Below are 14905 nucleotides of genomic sequence, written 5' to 3' on the forward strand. Positions count from 1 at the left end.
TGTATATCAAAATTTATTTTTTTAGTTTATAGTATGTATGCCTCGCTGAATAATGTACAATAATATATACAAAAATGTTTCTATTAAATAAATAAAAAAAATACTCAATATCTAAAAACAATATCTATCACTTTTAGTAGACAACGAAGTCTGAACCTCTACTATTAAACAAGTCATGCAGTAGGTTTTTGATTAACATTTTTTGAGACTTTTAAAAAATAATCGCGAATCAATATTATATTGGTGCATTCCATAGTAACTATGGATTAGTAACTAGGAGTAACTAGGATTTAATCAAATTCATAGTAATTTTGTCTTTTTTTACCCCCTTGGAATTTTCCCCGTATGAATCCTTTCATTGTAGATATTTTTTACATTCATTACATAGTTCTTTTCTTCACTACTTTGCTTTGTTTCATCCATTTCTTTCATAGTTTCCCATGTAGGATCGAAATTATCACCGACATTTTCATCTACTTTTGCTTCAATTTATCGATTTCAATAACAATAAAATAACAAATTTCTACCTATCTTCAACTAGAAATTTCAGTTCAGGCAAATTCAATCATAATTTAAACATATGACTGGATCAAGCTGTTGTGAAATACGGTTAATATGACAATATAAATAAATATAATATGAAGTTAGTTTATACATATAACAGCTCGCCTTGAATATAATATAATTAAAATTACATTGTAAAAAATAGTAGTGAAAAATTATTCCGTGCGCTCCTGATTGATATACTTCAAGATATAATCCAATTTCTTATTCAACATAAAAATCTCACTTCTAGTATTCGTTTCCAAACCTAGTACCAGCGCTTCCATTTTATGGATATAGCTGACCTCCTGCTTGATTTTCATCTGCTCTCTTCTTGCCTGGACAATGTTATTGGTTCTTTTAATGGTATCCTTGTCTAAGGAAATACTAGAACAACAACCGAAGCAGCAATTTCCCAAGTTTCCCTTTTTAACGGTATTGTGGATGGCAATTTGCCCGCCCCTATTTGGATAAACCGTCATTTCGTAATAAAGAAAATGTGGAAAAAGACAAGCCCGTCTGGCCAGCGGCTGCAGGGCTCTGTAGTTCCAGTCCTTATTGAAAGGGCAACAGCAACAAAGATCTTCAATCTTATTTAGCAAGTTCCTGGGAATGATGTTACCCAGAAGCATGCTCTCAACATACATTATATACTGCGCTCTGTAAATATGGCCAAGGAGTTCGGCATCGGTTTTGATCATTTGCGTGTCACTAACTGCCAAACCGTTCAACAGGTTCAGCAAGATAATGGCAATCATAAAAATAAACAGAACGAAAATGAGTTTGCTGATTATGGGAAAGGTGTGGAAATTGATATCGCTCGCGTCAAACTCCCCAGTTAACATGATTATAGTTTTGAACATTGATTTTCCCGGATCCGTAAAATAGTCTTCCTCTTCTTTCTCCTCCCCTGTGGTATTACCGGATTTTTCTGATGGAGACTCGGTGAAGAGGATATAGAAACTTAAAGCGAAAGCTATTATTAGCAAAGAGTACCACATGAGGAACTTGAAGAAGTTGAAGGACACGGTTCTCAACATCACCACGTTGGTGGACAATTTTGGGTGTTGGCCGACCATCAGCACCAGCTCGAAGGCGGCCAGAAGAATGGATATCGAAGACAGTTGTTTTCTGGTGTCGTTGGAAGGGTCAGTAATAAACAGCAAAGCACCTGTGATGAGAATGAGAGTTATTTCGATGTAGTTTTCGAAATTTTTAAAATATTTCCAAGGTGAAACCGCTATCTGAAACAGTTCTCTGAGAACTAGTAAGAAAAAGGTGATTATTAGGACTACCTCTGATGATTGACCGAGAAATACTTCGAAAGAACTTCGTTCTTTATTGAAATTCGCGTATTCCGTGAATACGTAGACGACTAGAGACATGAAGAAAGCTACGTAGAACGCTAAATTCGTGTAAAAAAGCCATCGGATTCGATGCCACTTTATGAACAAGAAGCTGACTATCACAGGGTGTTTGAGGAGGTGCTTGAACTCGGGTGATTGACTCATATAAAATATAACCTCAGTTTCATGTACGAGCTCTTGATGAAATTGATTATTGAGATTTTGCTCTGAATCCGTAGAGTCTGAGACGTCGCGTTTCTCTATCTTTCGTGGAGGGGGAATCAGAGTACGGTACTTGAAAGTTACCGAGAAGTCTTCTTTGTCTTTTTTTCCTTTCGGATCGAATTCGACACACTTATCCAAGTGTTTCTCTAGGAGCTCCGGCTCTATATCACATATGGGCATCGTTCCAAATTCATTTTTTGATCCCAAAGAGGCCCCCAAGTCTAATAACTCCATTACTGTCTCTGGATCACTATACCGAACAGCATAGTGTAGCGAGGAGCTTTGAAAATAGTCCACATCATTGATATCCAAAATACTGTTGTCGCTTTGGAGTTTCTTGTGTAGCCTTCGGTAACATTCGGCCCAGTCTATTCCCGGAAATTTATCCTCATCGTAGTGTTTTAGCAGAGTCATCAGGATGGTTTTGGGTATTTTGATTTTTGGGTGATCTAGGAGTATTTGGAATATTTCGTAAAACCCATGCTCAGCAGCAATTTCAATGGGTTTTTTCGCGTTTTTCGCAGTTCCCAGGTTGGGATCAGCACCCTTGTCGATAAGATGCTTCACAACTCTCTTAAGGCCGTTGTCGCAAGACATTTGCAGTAGGGTTGATGATCCGTCGTCGGAGTTGACAAGTTCAAATATGTCTCCGTTTTTGAAATTGATGAAGCCGTTTTCGTTCCTGGTTTTTATGTGGTTGAACAGTACGACATCGTCCTTATCATTGAGACTGACGAATTTCTCTGGCAGTATTCCGTCGTACAAGTTCTCACTTAGGATTATATCCCTTGCAGTTTTTCCTCTCGACTGATGGGAATCAATATCAACTGGTACTGGACTTTCAACCAGTATCAGCTCGATCATGTCTCTGTACCCTTTCTTTGCCGCCCAAAGTATAGGAGACATGAACTTGCTATCCGCAGCGTTCACGTCTATCCCATTTTTAATGAGCAGCTTGGCACACTCCAGAAATTCATCATGTTCTTCGTTTTTCCCAAACCTAATAAGAATATGCAACGAGTTGTTGCTTTGTTGCAAAGAATTGACGTCTAACCCTTGGTCTAATAGAGCCTCCACAACTACTCTTAGCACTTTGCTGTTGGTTCTTTGAGCTGCGAAGTGAATAGCCTGCCATTGTACAGCGTTGAAATGCTGCAAGTCAGCGCCTAAGTCTATCAAAGTTGTCACGGTTTCTGCTTCTACTTGTTCTGAAGAACATGCTATTGACAGAATCGGTTTGTTGTAATCGATATACAGGTGAGTCAGAAGTTTGGCTTGATTCTGGACGATACTTTGAATGTTCTCCCTGTCATTCTGCAAGACCAGCTCTAGCAACACAGACTCGGGGGTTGGACAAATGCTGTTGGTTCTTGTGAAGATGGGAGATCTGTCGCCTGGTAGTTTTGTGTACATTTCGGCAAACTGAAACAAATTTAGCTATTGTATTCATTTGTTGGAATAGACATTATAATAACAATTTTTATTCATTTATTTATTTGGACAGGAAACAAAACCTCTTGTTTACAGAAAAATTATACAATATGTCCAAATTCAATCTAACCTAAACTAAATCACAACTAAAACAAGAAGGTACAAGGCGTGAAAAATTCACCTGTACTATTCACCACTATTCATTTTATATTATTTCCGAGACAATCTGAACACAAAGAAACCCTTTTCGCCAATTTTGAGTTGTAGATTGTAACATATCAATTATTCAAATTTCTATTTTTATAGATCTGGGATTCTTCTGGGTAGTCTGCTGTAGTAGTACTCAAAATAAATCCTAATCAGAATGCTGACACTATTCGAAGTCCATATTGATTATTTTAAACCATTCCACAGTTGAGTGTACAAATTGACGTAAACAAGTACTGTCCTCCTTTTGTTCAGTCATAGACGTTTTTTTCATAGTGATTTAAGTAGAGTGAGAAATACTGTACAGACAGATATATCTACTTATAGTAATATCATACTTAGAATCGGTGGGTCCCGTGTATATGTTTGAAGGAACTGATGTAACAGGTGGTAACATTGCCTGGGTTCTGAACTAAAACCGATTCTATGTGTGAAGGATAGGGTCCTTTTTGTGTCTGGCTTCATATAGAGATTACGCAATGGTGATTTAATTAGACATTTTGAGAATCACCCCTCAGAATAAATTCCAACGATTGAAGTATTTATGTAGATTTTTTCTACAGTTATTTTGTATTGTAGTTCTACCAGGCAAAGTTAAAAGCACAAAATCAGAATCATAAAAAGCATACAAGCACAAAATATATAAGCATAAGAATCAATAAAAGTATAAGAGCCGTTAAAAGCATAAAAAATAAGTAGATGCATAAAAACAGAAATAAATTGGACACAATGAGGAGATCGTCTTGGACGTGTCTGGTTGCACTATAAAACATAGGTCTCAGATGGTTACTGCTGGAGACTGCCGGAGTCCCGGATCTTAAAAATCAGAAGAGTCTATTTGGAGGATTGTAAAACAAAAGTCTTGAGTTTCCTTGATGGTTCCTGGAAATAGGATTTCGATCAGAAGTTGTAAGGTTTAGTGCATTAAACCCTCTGGTAACACTCTGTATTTCGTAATTTTTACATTGTATTATTTAAAAAAATTGTTTTGGAAAGAATCAAAAATTTTAGAACATCTGATTTCACTTCTTCGATTGACGACTTGTTTATTTTGTGGAAATTCATGTTCACTGAGGATACACTACAAAAACACACTTTTGTCTATTTTCCACTATATTTCTTTATTGTTGACCGGATTTAAATGTAATCAGTTAGTTTTGAAAATGGTATAATAGCCGAAACCGGTCAACAATAAAGAAATATAGTGGAAAATAGACAAAAGTGTGTTTTTGTAGTGAACATCTGATTTCTTTATACAGTGACAATTTATGTTCAATGGTGATTATTCAGTATTTTTGTTAATTATTCATTTCCAGGTTGGAGATGCAAAACCCTATTAAAACTACCAAGTGAACCCTAGCCCTCGTTTTATTGGTATGCTTGAAATGTCTCCTATTCTAGTGTAACTTAGTTGGTCTACAGTGAGATGTGTTGAAAAGAGGTACAGTATTTCTAGAAATTTCTGTAGATGGCGTCCGAATACGAGATTTTAATTTGATAACCCCTTTCATCACTTATAATTGAATGTCCATAAAAAACAAGAACCAACCTACGCTCTTGGCTCGACAAATCAAGATCTAGTCGTTCCAACTGGGCACAGGTACCGCTTTCTTGCTCTCGATCAAGAAACGAGTAAGGAAACGGAACAAATCTAAGCTAATTCCTATGAGTTTACCCTTAAAACAATTTCCGAGCCGCATGAGTAGTAACATTAGATTAAAATATCAATAATTGGTGGTATGGTTTGGTAACAAAGCAAGGTTCCGAGTTGCTTTGACCGGAATTTTGAATAACAAAATTAAATCACCTGTCAAGATTTTACGCAGAAATAACAGAATTTTTGAAATCTTATGTTTCTCTGCAGTGACAAGATTTAAAATAGTCAAGATAATATTATATTCGTAAGTACCTCACACAAATCCCAATTTGTACGCACAGATACATAAAAATCGATTTTGGACCGATTCTATTTCATTTACACGTACAGAATAATAATAAACCATTCAGTTGATGTATATTCTAGAGTCAATCTAACATAGGCAAGATATACTGTTTTCAAAGAGGTTATATTTTGATCAATAGAATTTCTACTATTTTCATATTCAAAGCCATTCCATTATTAGTAAACGAGCCATAACGCATCAAGATCCATCTGAACTTTTCTGTAGTCATCAGAATCAACTATTGCCTTGTACATGTTGAGATCATTCGCATATGACATAAAACTAGCGTATCTGATTATGTTATACCAAGTCATTGATATACAAATTGAATAATAATAGACCAAGATGTGATCCTTGTGGTATTCCTGGCATAACCCTAATGGAATGTGATGTGATGTGAAATTCTTCAAGCGTACAATTTGTATTTTAACAAGCAGATAAGTTTCCATACATCGTGTCAGATTATCTAGAACCCAAAATCATCACTCGGTCAAAGGCCTTTGTAAAATCCAGATAAATTGCATCAACTTGGTATCCAGATTCAAAGCCTGATTTTAGGTCATGCTGATAAATTAAACGATTTCCAGAAAATAATCGCATATCAAAATTTAAATCCATAATTATAAACAATGACGATATGTTCACAAATAAGGGTAATCCCTCAGTTTATAATTCAATGAATCACAGTAAGATTGGTTGTTAAGTTTAATCTTAAACGAGTATTTTCAACTTGCCAAAGAAAAATTGTTTGAGGAAGTGGTTAATTTCAAAATTAAACTCATGTGATTCGAGGTAATTAAAAAGTACCGAATTAAAATGGGTTGGCAAAAAGGAAATGTAATTTGTGAAAGCTTTTTATGACATTCTAGTTTAAGGTAGCCCTTTTCAAAAACCTTCAACATATCATACACATCTTTAGTAAATATTAATTTGAATGAATTGCAAGAAATGTTGTAAAGTAAAATCCTTATTGTAACGTAGAGTTGTTGCTGTAACGTCGTTCCCTTCAATGTCGGTTTTAATTCGGTATAGTGATGTAATAGAATGTAAATATGAAATTTCACACTAGATTTGGTACCGCATATACAGAATAATTTTCGAAAACGGCAATTTCAAAAAGTGATAGACCGATCAATTAACATTGGGAGTTCAGAAAGGATATACTTAAGGACATACTTTAACAAGTAATGGGAAATTATTACTACCCGAGTGATGTTTTGTATAAGCAGTTAGAAGTAACCGACTCGAGAACTGAATGTGGTTATTGAATAATACTGACAAAAAATGAATTGAACTTTTTCAAAATTGATTGTCGAAAAGGATGAAATGAATTGGGCACAAGTACATCAGAAGCTGCTTCAGATCCGGAAACATCATATGAAGCAGTCTCACGAAAACCAGGCCACCAAACGTGGACTGCGAATTGAAAATTGCATTTACCGTATACCCTGTAAATGCAGCGGATCCTATACCGGTGAAACTAAGAGGTCATTGGCGAACACAAAAGAAAAACACAGCAAGAAGAAACTAGCAAATCGGGAATAGCAGAGCATGTTTGGACTCATCAACATAACATCAAGTGGTCCTAAGCTGAGATCATCCGTAGGGAGGAACAGTAGTTTAAGAGGAAGTTCAAAGAAGCTGCTTATATGTTGTGCAACGACACATTCAGCTAGGAGAAAACCAGCAAATCGGGAATAGCAGAGCATGTTTGGACTTATCAACATAACACCAAGTGGTCTCAAGCGAAAATCATCCACAGGGAGGAATATTAGTTTCAGAGGAAGTTCAACGAAGCTGCATATATGTTGTGCAACGATGCATTCAGCCAAGCTAGCGTAGATATACGCAACATATGGAAACTTTGAATCAAGCGGAAAAATGCTCTCTCTCTCCGCTTCACTAAACCAGTGAAGCGGAGAGAGAGAGAGAGAGAGAGAGAGAGAGAGAGAGAGAGAGAGAGAGATAGAGATAGAGAGAGAGAGAGATAGAGATAGAGAGAGAGAGAGAAGAGAGAATAGGTGAAAGCGTTCAAATGACCTAAAATAGTAATCTCTAGTCAGCATTCGAAGGCGATTGTGGATTCTAACAATCGAAACGTCTTGAAGTAACTTGGTTTGAAATCGCCTTCAATTTAATATTTCATTTTTTATTGTTGTTTTAGTTGTTTTTATTTTATTGTAGTTCCATTTCGCGGTTTATTGCTTAATATAATTTTTATTTTTAGCTATTCATTTTAATTTTCAGTTTCATTTGTTATTTCAGAGATTTCCAGTCATATTATATCATATTAGACGATAGAAGTCCAAACTAGTAAAATTCACCACGAAACATTGTCAACCAATTTCAAACAAACGACTGTTTTGTTTTTGTCTAGCCACCTTGTATTTCTCAGATGAACTATCGATTTCAGATTTCCATCCAACCATTGAAATCACTTCCAGCAGACTTTTATGTAATAAGTCAATCATGTCGACAGGGCTACTAATGCAATTTTTATGGTATCTGGAATTAACATTATTTCTTTACTTCATCCAATAAATTGATAGGCTTTCATAAAATAAATTTACTTCAATCATTACATTCGCAGATAAAACAATAAAAATAATTCTTGTATGTAAGTTATTATTTACAAACCTATCTTGTGTGAATATAGGTATGGCCGTTGTATAAGGAATTCCTCTTCACATTAGTCACCTGCAACAGGAAAAATCCCATACTAATTATCATATTGGTGAATATTCATAATTTGAAAGAACATTATTTTTCATACATAGGAAAACTTAGGGACATTTTATTTAAAGCATTTGCAATTCAAAGTTGAATTATACCAAGACGCAAGTTTGATATCGTGTCCATATTTTCCGTGACTTGTGAGATATTAATCAAAATATTGATATTGCTTCACCGGACTCTCATTGCGGCTAGTAATAACAGACAAAACAGGCACTTTACTAGTTGAATTCATTAATTTTTAATGATATTATGTCCACTTGAACCAATCGAATCATGAGGTCACACTTGAATAAATAAAAAGCACTTATATTCGAATATTTGACTAGACATATTTCTGCATCGGTTGGTTGAATATTCAAAAAATTTAAATTTCTGATTGCAACTGTCATCCTATTGTCCGAGTGCAAAGAAAAAATAATAGAGGAATGAACCCTTCCAAAGTAACAATATGCTTATTCAACTTGTTTAGTGATGATTTGTTCTCAAAGATTTCCCTGATTTGCATAAAACGCGTTTTCATTGTATTGTTTTGGGATTGTTGCCTTAATCTATTTGAGTGTTTAGCATCGTCAATGCTGTTACTGTTAAATGTGAGACAAAGACAATACATTTAGTTCTGGAAGCCACCCAAATGCTATTCCTTCATCACATATAAAACCAATGAGACCTAAGGTGATGTTAGAAACGATTCTATCTCACAGAAACAGTAGGGGAAATAATTCCCGTGTCACAGTGTTAGTTGCCATACTTCCCACCAGAAAGAGGTTGACCGATTTTTATGAAATGGTATATGTATGTAGAGTAATATGCATTGAAAAAGACATATAACCCTCAATTTTTACAGCCATTTTTGTAATTTAATCTTTGGTATTTCCGCCAGGCGTCTACCGGTGTCACTACTCACTCAGTAAACAGCACGGAGTAGGGATGAGAACGGTCTCCTGTCTCTCTCACCCAATAAGCCTTCTCACTCCCTTCACAGCTTTCGGCCACTCTTATTGTTTATACCTACATCGAGCCTAGATACAATTTGCGATGCCACCGAAGCTGTGAATTATCCAGCAGAGTTTTTGAACTCATTGGATTTTCCAGGCATGCCACCGCATAATTTACACTGAAGGTTTGATTGCTCCGTAGTTTGAATCCACAACGGCTGTACAACAGCACGCGATCAGTCATTAAAACATTAATGGAAAACTTTGTCGAATCCAGCTTTTCAAATGGCAAGTTGCGATATGAAATTATGTAAATTACCACGAATCCCTATTATACCTACAGATGTGCCAAGTAATTTCAAATGTGTGCAATTTCTGAATAGATTGGCATTTGCAATGACTATTGATCAGTCCCAAGGCCAAGCAATGTTCATTTGTGGCTTGGATGTGCACATGTTTTTCACACGAACAATTATACGTGGCATGCTCTCGACTGGGCAAACCATCCAGTTTGTTTGTGTTTGCATAATTTACAATTGAAGGTTGGATCGCTCCATAGTTTGAATCCACAACGGCTGTGCAACAGCTCACGATCAGTCATTAAAAAATTAATGAAAAACGTTGTTGGAGCCAGCATTTTAAATGCTGGCTCCAACTACGAATCCCAATTATACCTCTTGAGTGGTCAAACCATCCAGTTTGTTTGTTTTAGCTGAAAATGGACTAACGAAAAATATTTTATGTACTATAGTATTAAGGGATAACTATTATTTGTAAGTGTTACTGTCCTGATATAAATAATTCATGTGGCAGGACAACATTTGAAGGGTGAGCTAGTTATATTTGAATTTTAGATAGCGATTTAGTACGAATGAATTCTGAAAATTGAGGATTAATATCAAAAACATAAATTTCCCCAGTGTTGGGTAAATTATTTCTTTTGATGCCATCTATTTCCTTCTATTGAAATAATTCATTTGGTTGAGAATATATTAATCAGTTATTGAATAAGATATGATGGATTATCAGATTATCACAATATTGTTTGACAGATAAAACATTGTTGTTGGAGTCATTTGAATCATTTCACACATCTATGAAATTCAGTTCATATACTAGTTTTTCAGCGATAACATTTTTGAGTAAATTTTATTTTCCAAGCCATTTGCACAGGAACAGGTGGAGTTCCGGAATAAAATTCGATACGTTCACATTACTAATGTTTTTGCTCGATGAAAGAATTGAATTTTCTGCATTTAATAATAGACGTACCAGAAAACTTCGAAAACTTCTTATAGATTCATTTTCATTTCAACGTCTCTCATTTCTTCGTAAATTTTAACGAAAAATATTCGAGTGCAATTCATCCCCAAATATCAGACCTTTATTTCAATTCTCCTTTATCCATTATGTATGTCATACTATTTTCTGTTATCTATTTTCGATAGTGAATGTCTATTCCAACGACATAAACCGTCACTCGACAATATTTTCGATCGATATTTAATTTAGAATATGTATATTACGTGGCAATATTGAAGTAGGTCTAATAATCATGATTACTATACCATGGCAGATAATCACTACTTTGTAATCAAGTAGCTGAAGCTAATTCACAACAGTAGAAGGCACAAAACGATTGATTTTTTATATGGTTTGTCCTTGTAGAGACTGCAAAGGGAGTTCTATTGATTTGATTTCGATAATTTTTCTGTTTAAAAGAAAGGTACCGAGACCTTGGTCAAGAGTTTCCACCAATACCTACATGTGAAAGTTCTGAACATATAGTGGTTCCACTCTAGCTGTGGAGGTACCAAAATCCATAGTATGGGACCAGATCAAGATCAATATTAAAATTTATTTCCACACAATAGAATTGTGATATCATGAATTGAGAAGTAATGGTAAAAACTACTAAGTTTGGGATTGACGGACGAAATCAGGTTGGACAAAGTTATTGTGCTATGAAAACTCGATCAATGAATATCATTTTTACCGTTCAACTAAACTTATCAAAAATTGGCTTCCAGCAGGCGCTGCGAAATCTACTGATGATACACAAAATAATCTACAAAACGTTTATAGTATTCTTCGTTAACCACAAAAAAGTCCACAAGGCTATATTGCAATTATAATTAAGTCACAATCACCACTTTTTTTTCAAAATATTCAGCCAAAACCAAGGAGGAATCGAAAGAAGATGACATTCGTATCATGATATCAATTCTGATCCAACTAAATAGTTTCATAATCAGGATTGATTGTTTACATATACATTTATCTTAAAAACATTTGAATTAGGCCTTTCGTTCAGAAGTTACAACGGGTATAAAAATCTGTAGATTTCAAATATGTTTCAAGATAAAAACTCTACATTAAATCCCCTTGATATCTTTTTTGTAAACTGGTACAGAATTCTTGAATTTTCGACGCTTTTGTCACCCTGGAAATATAACTCAGCATGGATATCTCTTCTTAGGAAGATGTCATCTACAGGATTAACAGCAAACTCAATACACGAATATTAATTGCAAACGAATCTCCATAAGACGGTCTGTTGCAAAATTAAGCTTCGACATCGACCGCCGTTGAGATCTGAACTTAAGAACAAAGTCAAAGAAAGTTTGTCCATCAATCCCCCACAATATGAACCAATTGAGGTCAGATTGAAATGACTCATGTCTACTAAAATAATTCATATTTCTGTAGTTACATTCAACCCTTGCATTTTGGTATCACGAGCATTGTCCGTTGGCCTTTTGTCCAATTATATTTCCACAAAAACTGACATATAGCGTTTTATCGTATTTCTTCTTTTGCAACAGCATCTTTGTTTTTGCTCTTTGCATTTTTCTCTTAAAGTCTAAGATTTCAGTGCGCACCAAATCTACGTCATATTTAGGCAATAGTCGCTTTTAAACGACTGTTGTCTTGCTCTATTCAAAATTTTTCCTGCCTGAAGAAAATATGTCCAAAATAACATAATAATTTTTTTCTTTTCCTTTCATCCTTAATGTTATCAATACTACCAATACAATTTCACAGAATCTGACTGTGTTTGCTCGTAAATGCTTCAGATTCAAGTTATTTTCAACAGGATGAATGTTGATTATAATAGTGATAGTGATACCCCATTAGATATATCTGAGAAAGCAAATGCAATAGTATCTAATATGTTAACGACCAAATCCAAGTTAGTATATTTTTTTCTGATTGATTCGGCCGTTACTTGATGATCATCCATAGTAATTTCAAAAACTACACCTCCCGATTTGATCTTCACAAACTTTATTTGAAAAAATAATATCACAACATGTTTCGCTAGCACAGTAGCTTTCTCAAGTGTATTTCATACGCTAGCACAGTAGCTCTCAAGTGTATGAAATACACTTGAGAAAGCTACTGTGCTAGAGAAACATGTTGTGATTATATTTTTTCAAATAAAGTTTAAGATCAAATCGGTAGGTGTAATTTTTGAAATTCCAAGTTAGTATATGAGAAACCATATTATCAATTTCGTGAATGGTGCGACATGTAAAAAAGGTTTCTGTGAATTTGCTTATGTGCTATTTTGATAAAAATTAAAAAATTATGAAACCTCCTACGTTATGGAGTGAACCTCCTACGTTATGGAGTGAACCTTCTATGTTATGGAGTGTCTATTCAATGTTGAAAATTACACTGAATGTTAAGGAAAATATTGTCCAAAATTGACCCCGTTCATTAAGACCAAAGCCCCGGATACTGAGGAAAGAAATCTAAAGTTTTATCAAAGGATGATATCAATAAATTTATTGAAGATGATGATAACGAAACAAATTTATTTGATAAGGTACAGATATAATCATAATTTTTCAAAATAAGTAGTAATTTCAATATTTTTATTTGTAGGCTGTGCTAATTTTGGGTATCAGCTTGTCGCCGTGAAGAATTATTACAAGTTACTATTTTATGCCATTGAATATGCTGGATCTATATTGATTATTAAAATACTTGATACGAAACCTTTTTGCGCAAGAACGTTTACTATTTCAAATTCTGATTATATTGAGATACAACGAGATATTCGAGAAGAAAATGTATTGACAAACATGTGGGGATAAATAAAATAGGAGAAATTCCCAGCTTGATTGCAAAATGGCTTGGAAAACACATGTATAAGAGTTCCACAGGTCACTGTTTCAGGAGAAGCTCTATAACTCTTCTGGCCAATGCAGGGGGCAACATTACATCCATAAAACGTCACGGTGGCTGGAAATCTGCCTCCGTAGCAGAAGCATATATATAGAAGATAGTTTAAATAACAAAATCGAGATTGCTAACAAAATATTGAATTGTCCACCTTCTTCCAAAAAAATTAAAAGTATCTGATAAAACTCTGGAATCAACTCTTCAAGAAATATCTAACGTGTCTAATCAGCAGCAACATGGAACATCTTCGGTAATTTATACTGGAAGTAATTGTTTAAACTTTACTATCAATTATTATTTGAAAAAATTAAATTGTTTCATGATGAATAATGAATTGATTGACTTTGTTAAAAATAAATCCTTCAAAAAGTAATAATTCATGTTTATTTTGTGAATTATTTTGGCGGTGAGAAAAAGTCTTTTTTTCACGGTGGAAAAAAGTGAAAATTTACGCATCAATAAAAACGCAGAAATATCAAGTTTTTTTAGTAGTACAAAAAGCTAAAATTTTGATACTGAAGTTATATGTTAAGAATTTATGCATACTCCCTAGCCTGAAAGCAGAACATTTTTTGGGGCGATCAATTTTCAATATCCCAATATCAGATTACTGATTACAGTATAAAACGACAAAGACCTTAAACAGAGATATCTTTCCACCTGAACTAACCTGATATTGAAATTCTTCTTCAAAGCGATACGTCAATAATACATTATATGATAAAAGGTAACACTGGAACCTCTGGCGTAGAATAAATCCTAAACAAGCAGTTTTCCCAAACACTACTGAGCCAACTTGGTTGGTGAAACGCGCAGTTCTGGTGTTTGGAAAAAGTGCTTGTTTTGGAAATTCTCTGATATCTGTGAAAGGGTTCTGCTTTCAGATTGGTATGAATATATTCTACATATTAGGTAGGTACTCTATTTAATATATCAGCCTCACCAAAATGAGTTATTCCACTGTTGTTTGTCATATATATAAATGACATCACTTACCAGTAAACCAATTTTTCGCATTATAAATGGATTCATCAGCAATTTTCAGAAAAATAGGTAATTTTGAAATGGTGCTGATAAAACAAGTATCGTCAGCAAAGAGAATTGTGGAAGTATTAATAATAGTATGCTAACAGATATCATTTATATATATGACAACAGTGTGATAACTCATTTTGGTGGGGCTGATATATTAAATAGAGTACCTACCTAATATGTAGAATATATTCATACCAACCTGAAAGCGGAACCCTTTCACAGATATCAGAGAATTTCCAAAATAAGCACTTTTTCGAAATACCAGAACTGCGCGTTTCAACAACCAAGTTGGCTTAGTAGTGTTTGGGAAAAC

The 14905-nt window shown here is 34.6% G+C and overlaps 1 protein-coding gene across 6 annotated transcripts in view; it reads right to left on the reverse strand.

Moving 5' to 3' along the window:
• Window positions 1–14905, reverse strand: part of pain (painless) — a 26789-nt gene continuing 11884 nt past the window's right edge. For 4 of the 6 annotated variants that reach the window (XM_074169847.1, XM_023158946.2, XM_023158949.2 and 1 more), the window contains 2 exons: window positions 8333–8392; window positions 1–3536 (listed from right to left, as the gene is read on the reverse strand). In XM_074169847.1, coding sequence (XP_074025948.1) covers window positions 720–3527 — 2808 coding nt within the window. In that variant the 5' untranslated portion in view covers window positions 3528–3536; window positions 8333–8392 and the 3' untranslated portion in view covers window positions 1–719. The remainder of the gene's footprint in view (window positions 3537–8332; window positions 8393–14905) is intronic. The other 2 variants (XM_023158950.2, XM_074169848.1) reach the window with 1 other exon arrangement.

The sequence above is a fragment of the Leptinotarsa decemlineata genome, unplaced genomic scaffold, assembly GCF_025532065.1.
Source record: "Leptinotarsa decemlineata unplaced genomic scaffold, Ldec_3_MD MMD2_P_RNA_scaffold_6, whole genome shotgun sequence".
Taxonomy (NCBI): Eukaryota; Metazoa; Arthropoda; class Insecta; order Coleoptera; family Chrysomelidae; genus Leptinotarsa; species Leptinotarsa decemlineata.